The following is a 17,500-nucleotide window of genomic DNA, read 5'->3' as shown; positions in this document are numbered from 1 at the left end:
AACTGGCATCCTTTTACCGGATCAGTACTTGTTCTGAAAGGAAGAGTATTTTCTTACTTTTATTGAATTTTTGATTGTGTCGCTTTATACGTTCTTCAGATGAAAAAAAGCGTGTATTTTATTTTTTGTATTTTTTATTGAGTGAGTGCGTATATGTGTATGAAGCAGAAAGGGGGGGGGGGTGATTGCATGTCTCTCGTCTACTCGAGTCATATGATTTATGTAAACGATTGTTGAATTTTGGAATCGACACGGACGGGCGCAATGGCGTAGTGGATAAGACATCGGCCTCCTAATCAGAAGGTCGTGAGTTCAAATCTCGGCCGCGGCCGCCTGGTGGGTTAAAGGATTTGTCCGATCTCCCAGGTCAACTTATGTGCAGACCTGCTAGTGCCTTATCCCCCTTCGTGTATACACGCAAGCACAAAAAAAAAATGTGCACGGAACAAATCCTGTAATCCATGTCAGAGTTCGATGGGTTACAGAAACACGAAAATACCCAGCATGCTTCCCCCGAAATCGGCGTATGCTGCTAGAATGGCAGGGTAAAAACAGTCATACACGTACAAATCCACTCGTGCAAAAACATGAGTGAATGGGGGAGTTTCTGCCCATGAACGAAAAAGAAGAAGAAGAAGAGAGAAGGAATCGACACTGTCTTTATTTTTCTGCCTTTTTTCTTCTTCTTCGGACATAGATCTTCTCCAGACAGGCGCATACCGTTGACGCATTACACTACTTTTTGTACCCTGTTCCTTGTTGCTCGTTAACCAAACAGGAGATAGGCCCACAAATGACAGTGCTAGTATATATTCCGACTCTTACTGAACTGCTATTACCACCAGAATAATCCAGCAGCCTCCTTGAAATGTCATCCCTATAAAAAAAATATAAAAAAAATCCTGCGTGACAATTAACCAACGTTAATTGTGATACCAAAGAGGTTTTTGCTCGTCTCTGCACGCTTGATGAAGAAATAGCTTTGACACGAACGCATCTGTTGCCACCGTGATAAAGCGTCATCCATGACATTTTCTGCAAGTAATTATTAGCGCCGCGGGGATCTATGGAACCAAAATAGGATCAGGAATGATTCCAGAGGGAGGACACGAGTAACACAGAAGAGAGGAGACTGATAAGCTGTAAGCTTATTACAAGTGTGTTGCTGTTTTCGATGACACCGGAATGCTATTGACGGGATTGTCATGACTTGTGAAATGACAGTAGTGTTGGAAACTAGGAGATGAGGGTGGTGGTGGTGGGTGGGTGAGAAGGGGGTGCGGTGAGAGGGGAGATGCAGAGCTAGAGAAGATATTATGGTCGGAGTGTTGTGAGTGATCAAGCACAGTAGGTTATTTGAAAGTGAGATAGAGAGAGGGGAATCGGGGGGGGGGGGGGTGGGAGGAGAGAGAGAGAGAGAGAGAGAGAGAGAGAGAGAGAGAGAGAGAGAGAGAGAGAATCTTTGGGATAGAGTTGGCAGGACATTGTGAGAAGAGGAATAAGGTGAATATTTAAAAACTGAAACGAAGCCAGGTAAACGGTTTAATAGTAATACGTTAAAGGAAATTCTTGTTTGCATAATTCATTTATCTCGAAGTTTATGCTACGGAAATTGCAGGAGATGGGAGGTTTTATGAGTTTATGAGTTTATTTTTGTCTTGCCTTGTTGATACTGCGCAGACGTGAACTACTTTGAAGCATACATCTATATCGGGTTATGTCACTTTGGCCAGCAGTAAATGTGGACATGAAAACGAAATGAGCATCGTACGTGGATGCACAGTGCCTTGTTTACTGTGTCTAATGCATATTTACGCTCTTTACGCGTCACAGAAGCCCACAGTTGTTGCTAAATTACCGGTCTAAAATATTCAGTTGCCAGACTTGTGGGGATTAAGAATTCATGTGCGCGTTGGATAAATAAGGAAACGTTAGAACCATTAACCATCAGTAATTTCCGCTGAATTTTTACTTTAGGGACAGATTGGAATTGTTTGCGTTTATGTTTATGTGTGTGACTGTGTGCGCGATTGTGTGAGAGAGAGAGAGAGAGAGAGAGAGAGAGAGAGAGAGAGAGAGAGAGAGTGTGTGTGCTATTGGTGTGCGTGCGTGCGTGTGTGTGTTACTTTATAGCTGCTCATGTATACCTTTTAGTCCTTCCCAGCTCAATTTGTTGTGAATTTCTCAGAGCCAATGTGATTTTGTTCACTCTCAACACGCCTTCCTTTGTAATTAAAAAGTGCTATTCCCAGTGTGGCGTTCTTACAATAGAATTCAAAGACTACCAATCAAGGCATCTTCGTGTCCGCCGTTGAACAAATATAATATATATGCACTCCCTGTCAATGGCATGTCATTACCAGACCAATTATTATTACCTTTCCCCTACGTGCGTCATGTTCCAGTATAAATAACTGCAATTAGCACGCGACTGACGTCAGCATGTGTACTTTTCATTTCGTTCTCTATCCTTCCAGCACTATTAGTTTTAAGCCAAGCATCTGTCAAACTTCGTCTTGTAGTCTGATCTTCTTTATTGTCAGGTTGTTCAATGTTGAAGCCATGCATCTTTTATGTAATTTTTGCAGAGATCCCTCCCAAAATTTTTCTTGAATTTCTTTACATTAATAAAAGGCTATTCAGTCAGGTTTTGCTTGGACTCGTAGTTAATTTGATGTTTGACTGAATGCGTTAAGCCGAAACTTAAAAGAGCAATGCACGATTTTTGTTGTGGTTATATATATATATATAGCTATTCTGATGGACACGTGGGGGGATTCGGGGGCTGTGATTGGATGGTCTCGCACATCCCTTTTCCGATCATCAAAGCATAACGCTACGAAAGTTGGCCATTTTTGCCGATATCCAAACGATATCGGCAATAACAAAGACGCATGGTTCCGGTTTCTTCCACGTGTATAAAGTACACGCATACCTCGCCAGGCTTGTGTCTGTGGCTAGTCGACAGACGATGCAATTTGCTTTGTGTGTGTTTTTGTTGTTGCTTACTGTACATGACATACATTACGTGTAAAATCCAGTTCTTTAACTGGCAGCAAACCTTGCAAATTTCCAGAAGCTGCAATCTGAAGCGACCTATCTCTGATTTTTGCAGACGATCTCTCCAATCACCAATGTTTAACACAAAATCAGCAAACTCTCCTGTCACATAGAACGTCCATTGTGTAGTGCAATGTTGAAATGAAGTTACCGGTCTGAAACATTTCGTCGTTTCTTCTGAGACAATCCTTGTTCTCTTATCATCTACAGATTTACCGCAGTCTTCACCACGCGAATTCCCAACAGAAGTCAGACTTTCGAACATACAATCTACGTAGGCAAGCATGATACGTCATAACGTCATATGATTCCTAAGATATTGACGTAATGCTAAGCATCCGGTTATCTTGAGTTTTCTCCGTAATACATGTCCGTGGGTTTTTCAATGTTCGGTTATTTCCGTGGCTTCATGCAGAAAGGGAACCGTCGTCTGCAATCAATGACATGGACCATTCTGGTCCTTGTTGCTGACAAAAACATGATTTTAACACAGAATTTAATGTCAGAATAGCTATATAAACGCTATTGTGTTTTCATCGTAGCAATAGGGTCCGATATTTAGACTCGAACAAGTATAATGCGACTCGTCTTCGACTCGTCGGCATTATACTTGTCTCGTCTAAATATCGGGCCCTATTGCTACGCTGAAAACACAATAGCTGTTAATATTATACTAGATGATTACCCGCTTTGCCGGGTACCGGCTTCGCCGGGAAGAAGTAGAGCCGAATACCAGGCTTCGCCTGGGAGCCGGGTGTACGCCGGCTTCGCCGGCGCATGACTCGAAGGAAAGGAGATAAACGCGCAAAACACTGGAGACCTTCTAAAAATAGTAACGTGCAGTGACCTTCTAAAAATAGTAACGTAGTAACGGGAATATGGATTGACGCCACACGGAGGAAGGGAGATAATCGCGGCTGAAAACACTGGAGAAGATAAGAAAGAGTTACTGGTAGTGGATCCCGACCAAAAAACAAAAACAAAAAAATCGGTTCAGCGCGCACAGCGCTGCGCGCTGAGAGCACGTGTTGAAATATCTCATCGATGAGGTTGTGTCCGGGGTGTAGCTGAATACGGTGTCCAAATTTGAAAAAGATCCACCGAGAACTTTGGCCGTGCATCGCGAACAGACAGACAGACAGACAGACAGACAGACAGACAGACACTAGTCGTATATATATATAGATATATACAGGATATAACACTGGTTCACGGTCCGATAACTTTTACAGCAGAATGGGTCTTTTTTGAAGGATATAATTAAGGTTTTGTTTATGTTGGTTTTCATTTTGTTTTTCAGTCATGATACTCATAACAATGGGTCTTCATTTATTATGTTAAGTTGTTCCAAAAAGAAACCTCTGAATACGAGTAATGGTGACCTCAACAGAACTCCTGTCTCGTGCGCGAAGCTCTACATAAGTAGCAGCAACTTCAAAGCTACAACTCAGTCTTCTTGCCAATTTGGGATGACATGTGTCTTCCTCAGCATCAATTTCTACAGCTCCCAGACAATGCACTTCTTGTGCGTGTGTGCTGGTACTTAGTCTAGTGGTTGGTAAGTAGTAATGGAGGTTTAAGCTAAATGATGGCTAGTGGCCTCAAGAGACCCAAGGAGAATGTGACCGTTGTGTAAGCATTAAGCTCCCACCTTGTTGCCATAGTCTTCCCAGGATGCCCAACTGTAGGCGTCGCGGTATGATAATTAGGCTGAAAACCTACGCCGTTATAGTGTACAGTTTGTTGTGTTTACTGGAGAGTAATACGACTGTTTTGTAACGAACAATGACTCTTACTTTAAGGAACATTTTTAAGTAAGAATGTCAGAGAGGGAGGTGGAGGGCAAGCAAACAAACAAACAAACAAACAAATGAACACACAAACGAACAAAGAACTTTGCCTGTGAGGACGTACATCTGCGTGCTAGTCCTTCATACAAACATGCTGTACTCTTTTTTGTGTGTAAAAAATTCCATTTCACTCGGCAGAAATTAATATGTCAAGTGCGGAGAGCACAGTTAATTCTGGTTCGCGCTATATATTGTGCGCCTTGAGTCGCCTTGTGGTGAGATATGTGCCAGGGGCGGATCAGTTGCTTTGTAAGGGGGGGGGGGGGGGGGGCACTTTGAATCGAAAGTGAATGTGATGGGCGCGAAGCGCCCGAATTTGCTAGGGGGGTCCGGGGGCATGCCCCCCCGGAAAAAATGTTGCCCAAAGAAGCAAAATGATGCCATCTGGTGCCATTTGAACTTAGAAATGGTCATAGAATCAGCATAGAAAAATCTTTTTTTTTTCTTCTTCTTTTTTTCGGGGGGGGGGGGGGGGGCACGTGCCCCCTGTGCCCCCCCCCCTCGTCCGCCCCTGTGTGCGCCTTATAAATTCTCGTATTATTATTATTATTATTATTACTCTCTACTGGCTCTGGTGTTCGTTTGAACATATTTTTATTCAGCGTATATTAGGTTCAGTGTTTTCCACCCCTGGTGATCTGTTGAGTAGTGCAGCGCGGTGTGGTTCTGTGGAATGTGCATGTCAGAACCGTCTGGCGCCACTACCCCCTGACGCTCTGTCATTATCTGGCCATTATTCTCTCGGTCAGAGAGAGAGAGAGAGAGAGAGAGAGAGAGAGAGAGAGAGAGAGAGAGAGAGAGAGAGAGAGAGAGAGAGAGAGAGAGGGGGGGGAGGGAGGGAGAGAGAGGGGGAGGGAGGGAGGGAGAGAGAGGGGGAGAGAGAGAGAGGGAGGGAGGAAGGGAGGGAGGGGAGAGAGAGAGAGAGAGAGAGAGAGAGAGAGAGAGAGTGAGTGAGTGAGTCGTGCGAGAAAGAAGCCGAGCATGACAACCTTGTACATACACATACAGCAGTAAAGAGCAACAGGTGTTGGACCGTTCGTAGCGCAGTAACCGTTTACCTATGCTCAGCATTTGTCATGCCATCATTTCATAGCGATAAGTTGCATAGACGAACACGTTTCTTCACGGTTCGGTGAAAACGGTCGTAATAATAGCGTTACTGAAATTGCATTTCACCCACATAGAAGTAGATCTTGTTGTGGCTGAAGTCAGCTGAGTTTCGCAGCAGTATTTATCTTGTTTTTCATGGAATATTGCGTCTTTGAAGATATCGGATCTGCAGCAGATGTGATGGAACTTTTATTGTCATTTCGCCCGGAAAGTTTGGTGAAACTTCGGTTCAAAACCGAAAGGTATTATCTGCGATATTCGACATGCCAAACGAGCCATTTAGGAAGGTCTTCGTGGGTCAAGTGCACAGTTTAAAAGACAAACACAGACAGATGGGCGCCCCCACCACCCCCAGACCCCGACAAACACACACTTATCTTAACTGATTAAGGTATACTGTGTAACAACACGTTATTCGTCGTGCGCTTGAAAGTTCGGCGGTATTGCACAAAATAGCGAGAAGATCCCGATGATAAAGACCATGCTATAACTCTCTGACCATTTAGATATACATAACGTGTCTGTTTCCTAATGTGACTGTGTCCACTGCCCTACGTCCACATTGTTCATGGGGATTAACTCTCTGATCATTTAGATATGCATAACGTGTCTGTTTCCTAATGTAACCGAGTGCCGAAACACTACGATCACCTCGGGAAGCGAAGTGCAATCAAACAGGATTGAAAATGTTAGGGCTAATTTCTTAGCCCTATAAAAACTGTTATGCAAACCCGAAGGTTTCCATGAACATACAGACAATCGGAAACCACCAGACCCCATCACAAACAGAACTCTACAAACCACAGGTGTTGACTTTAAAGGCCAACAACCCGGGTGCAGAGTCCGTTGCGAAAGGAGCGGTAGCCTCTCCTGTCACACTAATGTGACTGTGTCCACTGCCCTACGTCCACATTGTTCATGGGGATTAACTCTCTGATCATTTAGATATGCATAACGTGTCTGTTTCCTAATGTGACTGTGTCCACTGCCCTACGTCCACATTGTTCATGGGGATTAACTCTCTGATCATTTAGATATGCATAACGTGTCTGTTTCCTAATGTGACTGTCCACTGCCCTACGTCCACATTGTTCATGGGGATTAACTCTCTGATCATTTAGATATGCATAACGTGTCTGTTTCCTAATGTGACTGTCCACTGCCCTACGTCCACATTGTTCATGGGGATCAGCTCTGATCATTTAGATATGCATAACGTGTCTGTTTCCTAATGTGACTGTGTCCACTGCGCCACGTCCAGATTTTCCAAGGCGATACTGCAGTGGGCTTATGTCATTCGCGCATATCTCAAAAGGATTGCATTGGGGAACGAAGAGTAACATAGGTATTTAACAATGTATTTTTTGACTGCTTGAATCAGCGACTTTGAGTTTATGTCTCCTCACTCACCCACCCTCTCCCTCTCCCCTATCCCCTGCCCCCTCCCCCCTCCCCACCGCATTAAAACATTAAGCGTCCCCTGTTTTTAAACATTTCAGAAGCTTGAGTCGAGTATTTTAAAAAAAAATGATTGGCTGTACTTCGGAAAAGTAATTCAAGTGTCATAAGCCGCAAAATCCCTCGCGAATACTGACAGAATCGATCAGAAACTAATTATGCGTGCGCCAGCGAAAACATCGCTTGAGTCCCTGCGGCATTTACAGTCACAGGTTTTAAACGAGCATTTCGATATGCGCCTTACACAGATAAGTGCCCTCAAGACAAGGAAGCAAGAAACAGACCATCAACCTCAGAGACAACAACAACAACTAGCAAACCCTCAACCACAACAACAATAACACCAACCACAACCACCACCACCACAACAGCTCTAACAACAACAACAACAACAACAACCACCTAACCAATTAGAAAAAAGTTTGAAAAGAAACAAACATGACCATCCACCCCCACAGTAACAAAACAACAGCAACAACAGCAGCATCAGCAACAACCACCACTACCAAACCAATTAGGAAAAAAGTGTTTGGCAGTTCTCGTCGATGAGTCGGGTTTTATATTTCTTTCTCACGATGGCTGCGAGAGTAAACAAAACCCACAGAAAACCAAACAACAGCAAATGTTTTTGTAGTCCTTGTCTATCACTTAGACTCAGGGTTTGCTACCTCAACTTCAAGATGGCGAGAGTAAAAAACAATCCTCCGAAATCGGCGTATGCTGCCTGAATGGCGGGGTAAAAACGGCCATACACGTAAAAACCCTCTCATGCAAACACATGAGTGAACGTGGGAGTTTCAGCACATGAACGAAGAAGAAGAAGAAGAAACAGTCAAAAACAAGAAATATCTGGCAGTCTGGCAGTCCTCGGCTATCACTGTTCGCGCCATCAACTTTTTTTTCTAGGTCACTGGGACGCTGTGAATGGAAGAAAACGGACGTGGGAATGGAGGGGGGAGGTGGTTGTCTCACGCTCACAGCCTCAGAACTGGAAGGAAAGGATGGAATCGATTCTGCCTTGCTTGCCCCGGCCGCGTAGTTTAGGTCTTATTGATTTACTTCACGATCTGGACAGACTTTTTTTTCCTTATTATAATTTTGGTCGGTCTCCCTGAGCGCAAAAGCTGATTGGTCGATGAAACGAGGCCGGAGCACGTGCTGTTTTGTGTTGTCTTTTCTTTGTTGTCAGTGCAGCCTTGTCGAGTGACGTCATTAACGATTTCCCCCTTCTCGGGCATATTCGTAAAAGGAAGTTCATAAAAAGACAAATCCGAAGGCGAATTCCGAAACAGTGTGTTTAATCGTGTTTGCTTTCCTTCTCAGGTTTTAGCGGGTCTTCTTCTTGCTTTCATTGACACTTACAAACCCTTCCACCCAACTCTCCCCCCACCCGCTCTCTCTCTCTCTCTCTCTCTCTCTCTCTCTCTCTCTCTCTCTCTCTCTCTCTCTCTCTCTCTCTTTTGTTATGTGTATAAGAACATATGATTTTGTTTTCTTCTTCTTATTAGTATTATGTGCGTCCGTATTAAGTGTTTGTATAAGGGACAGGTTGTAAGATTAGGCTTTGCCTACGTAAAACCTCCATCCTTTTGTAATAAAGTTCAGTTTCAGTTTCTCTCTCTCTCTCTCTCTCTCTCTCTCTCTCTCTCTCTCTCTCTCTCTCTCTCTCTCTCTCTCTCTCTCTCTCTCTCTCTCTCTCTGTCTGCCTCTCTGCCCCCCAACCCCGGTGTTTTCTCTCTCTCTGTCCTCTGTATATATATATCTCTCTGTTTCGCTCTCTCTCTGTCTCTGTTTTTTTTATATTTCTGTATCTCAGTCTCTCTCTCTCTCCTTCCCTCCTTCTATATTTCTTTCCTTTTCCGGTTTGCTTAGTGGGTGTTTCTACAACTGTTTTTTTCTTTCTTTTTCTTTCTTTCAGTCGTTCCATCTTTTTGAGACTTTCTTTCTCTTTCCTGGAAACTTGGCCTCGTTGCTGGTAGCGTTGGCGCGTGACCTAATTAGATGAGAAGAGCGGGCATTTGGGGGCTCTGGTTTCTCTCAAGGGATTAATTTGCTGGATTTGTAAGCTTTTTAGCTGCTGCAAACACTGGCCCATTGCTTGCAGGCACAGACACTCCCGATCTCATTACACCAGGGGAGGGAGTACTAGAGAGAGATAAGAGAAAGAGAGAGAGAGAGAGAGAGAGAGAGAGAGAGAGAGAGAGAGAGAGAGAGAGAGAGAGAGAGAGAGAATGAATGGGGGGGGGGGGGGGGTGCGGGAAACCAAGATTGGGGGCGGGGATATAACCGGTGTATGGTCCCAAAAAATGTAGGCTACTTTTGATTGAAAATTCGTTCCGTTATTAACATTACATCCCCGGTATAGGGGTGTGTATGGGATTCGGTCGATGTGTTTGTTTGTTTGTGTGTTTGTGTTCGCATATAGATCTCAAGAATGAACGGACCGATCGTCACCAAACTTGGTGAACAGGTTCTATACATTCCTGAGACGGTCCTTACAAAAATTGGGACCAGTCAAACACACGGTTAGGGAGTTATTGGTGGATTAAGATTCTACAAGGACTTATAGAGGGACATATTAATGGTCAAAGGGAAATAACTTTCTCAGTTGGTGGCAGTAAGAATGGTAAGGACGGGAGTGTTTTTCCTACCTCGGAGGAATTTCTTGTTTTGTATGATTTTAGTGGGTCATCTTTGAAATGCTCTCTGTGTTTAATTTCCATGTAAATGTATTTTTTGTCGGTCTTGTTGTGCTCAGTTATGGCTTTGAATGCACATTCTGTACAAAGTCAGTGCAAAATACATCCACATTTTGAGTGAACATGATTCTAATCGTTGTAAATGCAACTGTTATTTAAACGCGGTCTGTTCTTCTTTGTTTTAGCTGCAGATACCAGGGACGGAGAGTTCCTCAAAAGACTACTGAACTATTTCAAACAAGACGAACTTCTGACAAGACAACAGTATGACAACACCAGGAAGAGAGAAGGTATGCTTGCTGCTCTCCCCTTGGAGAACGCCATCTTGGATTGACATCGAATGAACGAGTCAAGTTAAAGGCATATGTACTCGATGACTATACACGCTAATTGCTTTACCAACAGCTGGAGACATGCTAAATTAAGTTCCCTGCAAAATATTGTGGTCTAGGACCCCTTCAATGTTGAGATATGTTAATTTTCATTTTGATCTGGATCGTCCTATTTATAGATTTAGCAACACATGTAACGTTGATGCAAGGGAGCTAACACCGCGGCTTTGTTGACATCCTCACTTTTTCAGAGGCTAGAACAAGCTGTAATGCATGTATTATGGTCCGTGCATGGTGACATATCGTCATTATATGGTCTTATGGTGCGTTTGACATCGATTATGGGCAAACTACACTTTGTAAACACGGGAGCGCACACATATGCCTTTAAGGGTTGAAAGCCATTTGTTACAAGTTGAACGAATTGAAGTAACTAATGATTGCTGGAGTAACAAGTGCAAACCTACGCTATTCATATTGAATGGTGTGTAGGCTAATGTCTATAAATGAATCAAGTCAGAAATGTCAATGAAGGAAAGCCATTTGATACATGTTGAACGAATGAAAACGGTATAAATATGAGAGAAATTTGATTAATTTACGATAGCTAGAATGTGAAGGGAAAACTCTGCTGTCAGCGTTGAATGAATTGTAGGGATATATCATGTCATGTCAGAAGGACTTTTCTTAAAGGTTCATGGAGGATATTTGTAGAGAGAGGAAATTACTCAAGCAGAAATGAAAAGTTTAACGTCTTACAACTGTTTGTTTCTCTGAGTCTTCAGAAGGTTTATATGATTTAAAACATGCACGCACGCATGCCCACAAAGACGCACACATAAACGCACCCACACGTACGCACACACGCACGCACGCACACACACACACACACACACACACACACACACACACACACACACACACACACACACACACACATACAAACTTAAGCATATAAATTTAATCATATCAATTTAAACATGTCAATTTAAACACATCAACTTTGAAACACAACGACAGATACGACTTTATTGAAGTAGGCATTGAGACATTGCATATTAGCCTGCACCTGACCCAACCTTCACCATTGCGTGCACGGAAAGCAAAGCGCTTGTCATGTAAACGTCTGGGATTCATTTTCCCCTGCAAATATGCCGATATTGCCACGAAAGTATTGTCAATGTTCTGAAGTATTAGGCAGTCCCTGGCGCCCCCTTTCCATCACTGTGAAAAAGTTCGGCAATGCTGCTCACATGATGACACCGTCGACAGGTTTCTGCAATTTGAAATACGTTTCGGCGTTTTGTGAGTGTCAATGCTAAACTGAACAATACAACTTCCATTTTGAATCCTAAAATACAATACAATACAATAATACTTTATTATCTCAAAAGAGAAATTACAATATAGGACAGTGTCAGTTTTGAGAAAGAAATGAGTCTCAAAATGGAGTTAGATTTACAAATTGTTGTGAAAAGATATAAGGAAACTCGTAAAACGGAGGGTGGGGGGGGGGGGGGGGGGGGAGTGTCCATCGTTATATTTGTTTTTTGCTTTTAGAAAAGGGTGTTCTACTGTGTAAGTTCTCTTCTGTCTGTCTTCCAGAAACAGATGCGTTCGCCCAGGACAGTATACCACAGGACGTGCCGGGACCGGGACCTAATCCTGGCGTCGTGACGGAGGACGAAGCCCCTCCTCCTCCCCCCTCTCCCTCTGCCCCGGAGAAGACCCCGAAGAAGACCGACCATCACAAGGCGGGGGGGAAGGGTCGGCAGAACGTAGAAACGAATTTACAAGCAAAAGAGGCGCACCCCGTGGCTTTACCCATCAGCCAGTCGCGCCACGGAAGCGGCGCTGAGAGCGGAGGAGAAGCAGGTGGACTGCTGGCCAGCAATTCTGCCTTTATTAGTAAGTTTGGTCCATGTTGTGGTGCTTGGGATGTTGTGAATGATGGCGGGTGGGGGGGGGGTATATGTAGGACAGAATTTACAGGCACAAAAGCCCCCCCCCCCCCTTTCTTAACATCCCCCTCTCCCCAATCACCAATTCTTGTCCCAAAGAGAAACATTTTCTGAGAGGACGTTAACTCCCCCCTTTAGTTTTTTTAGTGAAGGGGGGGGGGGGGGGGGGTGATGTAAATGTGGGGCAGAATTTACAGGCAAAAGATAAGTCCCCCCCTCCCCCTTTTCCCTACCCATCCCCCCCCCTCCATTCCCCGCTAGCGCATCAGCCAAACTGTCTGATTTTGTTCTTAGGCTTGCAATGCACAGACTAATTTGGTTTAGCAGGAATACATTTCACAAGAAACAGGAAATGCATTTTTGGAACCAAATTTGAAGCCAGACACATTTATTGTTTCACCACTTTACCAGACTACCCGAAAACTTTGTCATGAAATACTTGATTCTTGTAGTCTGAATGAGGTAGGTGCTTGTGTAAATGAGGCTGTAATTTTTGTGTTAGTATAGGATGCAATAGGTTGACAATACCGAGCGCAATAGAACAACAAGTGGAAGTGGTTTTTTTGCTAGAAAAGAATGCGACCTCGGAGAAACAGCATCGTATTTCTGCGGCATTCTTGTGTGGAATTTTAAAATTAACGTTGAAATGAAGAAAAAGATGGGGGGAAAAGTTTACGCCCACTAGAGCTGTTTCGAAACTCATTGGCTGAGACCTGACCCCTTCTCTCTTCCATAAGTAGATTCCAACTTACTTTTTTTGCTGCATGCATGGAGTTCAATTTTATCTCGACTTGTACCAAAGTATTGCCTCAGGAAACAAAAATCCACCACCACACCAATACCCACCCTTTTTGCAGTCTGTGCAAGTTACGAGGTTTTATTTGATGGCCTTTCTCCAAAATCCCCTAAAAAGGAACCGGCGCCGTTCGCGAATTTGCAGACAAGACTCTTTTTAGAAAATGTGTATACCTTCTTTCTTTCTTACTCCCTATCCCCCTCCCCCCTCCCGTCCCCCGTGATAATAGGAATGAGGCTGACGAATAACGTCTACCTGGGGTGATTTCTTCGCTTTACATTTTTTATGTGTGTTTTTTTATTGCCAAATGTGAATAAGGAAAAGTTTAGAGAGAGAGAGAGAGAGAGACAGACAGACAGACAGACAGACAGACAGACAGACAGACAGACAGACAGACAGACAGACAGACAGACAGAGAGAGAGAGAGAGAGAGAGAGAGAGAGAGAGAGAGAGAGAGAGATTGTGTGTGTGATGATGTGTGTGTGTGTGCGTACCTGTTTTTGTGTGCGTATGGGTACGTGCGTGTATGCGCGCGTGTGTGTGTATCGGACTGTTTGTCTCTCGGTCTGACTGACTGTCTGAATGTCCGCCTGTGCCAGGGTGTGTCTTTGTCTGTATGAAGACGGTAGTTTGGCGAAGAAAGAAGACAAACCCTTCTGGCAAAATGGTTGGACAACCAAAATGATTGTCGGGAAATTGATTTGTCCTTTGACAGGGTAAGCGAAGGGAGAGCAAAACTGAGAGGAAGGTTGGGGATGTAGGAGGGTGGGCTGGTAACGGGGGTGGGGTGGTAACAGGAGGGGGGTGGGGGGGGGGGGGTGGGGTGGTAACGTGAGATGGCGATTCTCGAATAATCTGGCCGTTTCGATCTCCCTTACAATCTGTGCAACGGTCAGATATCAAATATGTAATCAGGTTCATCTCGACGCCAATTACTTGTAGAATGACTTGGTTTAGTTTATTGCCGATATATAAGAAATTGGAATGTCTTTTGTCGCACAACTAATTTCCTTCAAAAGCTTCTCTGTTGGTTCTGATGATTTATTGACGATTGAGTGAGTGATTTTGCAGTTATTTACTTCATGTTGGGAGCAGTTACCATTTGTTTGTTTGTTAATGCAGATGATGAAGATGATGATGATAACGTAGATGATGATTGTGTTCTTTCTGTGTTTCAGTGGTAGTGGCAGGCTGCACCGTGTTGGCGGCTGTGGGCATTGTTGGGGCTGGAGTTTGCTGGTACAAGTAAGTATAGTCCTTGTGTTGGTGTGTCTGTACGCGTGTGTCTGTCTGTCTGTCTGTTGGTCGTCCTTGCGTGTCTGTACGCGTGTGTTTGTCTGTTCGTCGTCCCCCACTCTAGGCCTCTGTGGGGGTATTGTTATTGTGTTTTACAAACTGGGTGCCGTTTTCAGTTGAGTTGTTGTTGTTGTTGTTGTTGTTGTTGTTGTTGTTGTTGTTGTTGTTGTTGTTGTTGTTGTTGTTGTTGTTGTTGTTGTTTTTTCCTCCCATTTGCTTGATTTTATTACAGGTAGAACAATGTCGCTGATGGGTTTTTCTCTTCGTCTGGTTTTTGTTCGTTCTGTATGACTACTTTCTTGTTTGATTATCGCTACATATTCTTAGTCGACTGAACATCCATTCAAGCTGTTTTGACATGGTAATCTCTGTTCTCTGATTGGTCAGGAAAAACCTGTTTACCACCCTGTTTTCTCCCACCCATATCGATCTGGTCTGTCTTTCTGCCGTCAGAGCTAATGCCAATTTTCTTCGCGTTTCCATTGACTGCTCGCTTGTCGACTTCTGATTTCATTGAAGAAAATTGGTTCATGACACGAGACAGATTAATGACACAGTAGTATCTGGTCGAAGAGACGATGTTCGGGAATAGCTCTGTTGATTTACTTCTCTAAAAAAAAAAGTGTGGGTCTTATTCAGTGCAGTGAAACCCCCACGATGCTGAGGTGACGATGGTATTAAGTAAACGAGATAATGCGATTATCTGGAGGTTGGGTATTTTTGTTCGTTGGTTTCACAGGAGTGGTCATGACATCTGTGACTTGATCTGTCGATTGCATATATCTTTATAGTTGGGACTATTGGAGAGAGAGAGAGAGAGAGAGAGAGAGAGAGAGAGAGAGAGAGAGAGAGAGAGAGAGAGAGAGAGAGACAGACACACACACAGACAGACACACAGACAGACAGACAGACAGACAGAGAGAGAGAGAGAGAGAGAGAGAGAGAGAGAGAGAGAGAGAGAGAGAGAGAGAAAAAAACCAAAACCAGAACGAACTTTATTTTATAAGGATAAAGGTTTCAGACACAATACCTTGTCTAACAACATGTCTTTAAACAGGAAACATGCATTATTCACTAAAGAATCATTGAGATATGAATAATAAAATTTGCTTCACATAGGAGTGGTCATGACATCTGTGACTTTAGTATCGATTGTATACATATATCTTTATTGTTTGAGCCATTAGAGAGAGAGAGACAGAGAGAGAGAGAGAGACAGAGAGGGAAAGGCGGGAGGAAGGGTGTATACATGTGTTAAGTCTCTCTTGTGCTGTTATTAAATGTGTGAGTGGCAGAGTAGGTTGTGTGGGCTGAGGTGGGGTACGCTTTTTGTTAGAGTTGTTCATACCGTAACTCGAATCAATGTTCTATGCAGTACGCAGTTTTTGAAGAACAATATATTATTGGTCCTTTTTTTAATAACCTTGGGCAGCAAGTATGTACGGAGCGTGTCGGATAGGTAGGGTGGTTGGCAGATAACAACATCTCAAGATGTTTGTTTGTTTGTTTGTTTGTTTGCTTAACGCCCAGCCGACCACGAAGGGCCATATCAGGGCGGTGCTGCTTTGACATATAACGTGCGCCACACACAAGACAGAAGTCGCAGCACAGGCTTCATGTCTCACCCAGTCACATTATTCTGACACCGGACCAACCAGTCCTAGCACTAACCCCATAATGCCAGACGCCAGGCGGAGCAGCCACTAGATTGCCAATTTTAAAGGTACTGAACTTGTCAAATCCAGGTGCACGGAGCCCCTGGGGCTTTTAGTTATACCTCAGGCAGCTATCCGTTAGAAGAACTACCAAGTTTCATTGACTTGCACCCAAAGAGTCAAGAACTGCGATTTTTTTTACGAATTAATTTCGGACTCTGTCCCGGCTGGTCTTGACCTATTTTTGGATCTAAATTTAGATCAGGTAGATCACATCATGCACAAAAAGACACGTCACTAGTGGCAAACTATGTCAGACATCATCATGAGTTTGTGTAAAACAAAATGGAGGCCGGAATCACTCAGTTGAATCGAACTCCGACCAAACACCACTATGGTAACTAGGTTAATTTATGCACTCGCGTGAACAAGAAACTGTCGAGCTTCACAGATGTCGTCGTTGGGTAGTTTTGGGTTTGTTTTACTACCATAGGAGGATTTTTGAACTGTAAACGCACTCAGCTGCAACAAAAACGCAAAACGAAGGCTGTGAGCTGCACTGTGCCTTTAAAGTCTTAGGTATGACCCGGCCGGGGTTCGAACCCACGACCTCCCGATCACAGGGCGGACGCCTTACCACTAGGCCACCGTGCCGGTATATCTCAAGATGTCGGATCATAACGAATTCTGAGGTTGGCATTTGACCACATCTCAAGATGTCACATCATTACAGCGCTGAAAGTGCACAAAAGGGGGCTCTGGCCTTTGGCTGGTACTTCTCATAATATACTAGCCAGAGAGCAAATTTTTGTAGTTTTACTCGCCAAACTAACCATTTCTTTCAGCAACTGTACTCGCATTTGGCGAGTAGATTTGCATTTCCACTCGCCATTTTCATGTTTCTACTCGCCACTTTCAGGCCTGCATTACTTGGTCTGACGTCGGGAAGGCAAATTGCTATAGAAAAGGCAGATTCAGCCATACATAGTACTAGAGAAGCGCAGTGCAGACAGAGCTAGCAAGAATGATAATTGGGGCCAATTAATGCATCTAGTAGCTTCCCGTGGTGACTGGGAATTGCGACATACACGTTGCTAAGCAAGAAGCACGGCTGCCTTGTTTACACGGGCGGAACAGGGGTGGGGTGGGTGAAGGGGTGAGGATGTTTTCCATTCAGCAATAGCTCGGCTGATCGTTAGATGATAATGTCGAGCAAATGACATCTGTTTATCTGTATCGGGTTTGTCTTGTCTGAATTGTCTGTACGTCATGCTCGCATATCA

General features: G+C 43.9%; 1 protein-coding gene across 1 annotated transcript in view; it reads left to right on the top strand.

Annotated features, from left to right (window-relative positions):
* The window catches only part of LOC138948942 (neural proliferation differentiation and control protein 1-like), a 51,192-nt gene that overhangs the window by 18,018 nt on the left and 15,674 nt on the right, over window positions 1–17,500 (top strand). Inside the window, exons 2-4 of the mRNA XM_070320607.1 lie at window positions 10,363–10,467; window positions 12,115–12,417; window positions 14,445–14,511. Coding sequence (XP_070176708.1) covers window positions 10,363–10,467; window positions 12,115–12,417; window positions 14,445–14,511 — 475 coding nt within the window. The remainder of the gene's footprint in view (window positions 1–10,362; window positions 10,468–12,114; window positions 12,418–14,444; window positions 14,512–17,500) is intronic.

This window comes from Littorina saxatilis, linkage group LG15, assembly GCF_037325665.1.
Source record: "Littorina saxatilis isolate snail1 linkage group LG15, US_GU_Lsax_2.0, whole genome shotgun sequence".
Lineage (NCBI taxonomy): Eukaryota > Metazoa > Mollusca > Gastropoda > Littorinimorpha > Littorinidae > Littorina > Littorina saxatilis.
Note: the sequence above shows the minus strand (reverse complement) of the source record. Positions and strands in the feature narration are given on the sequence as shown.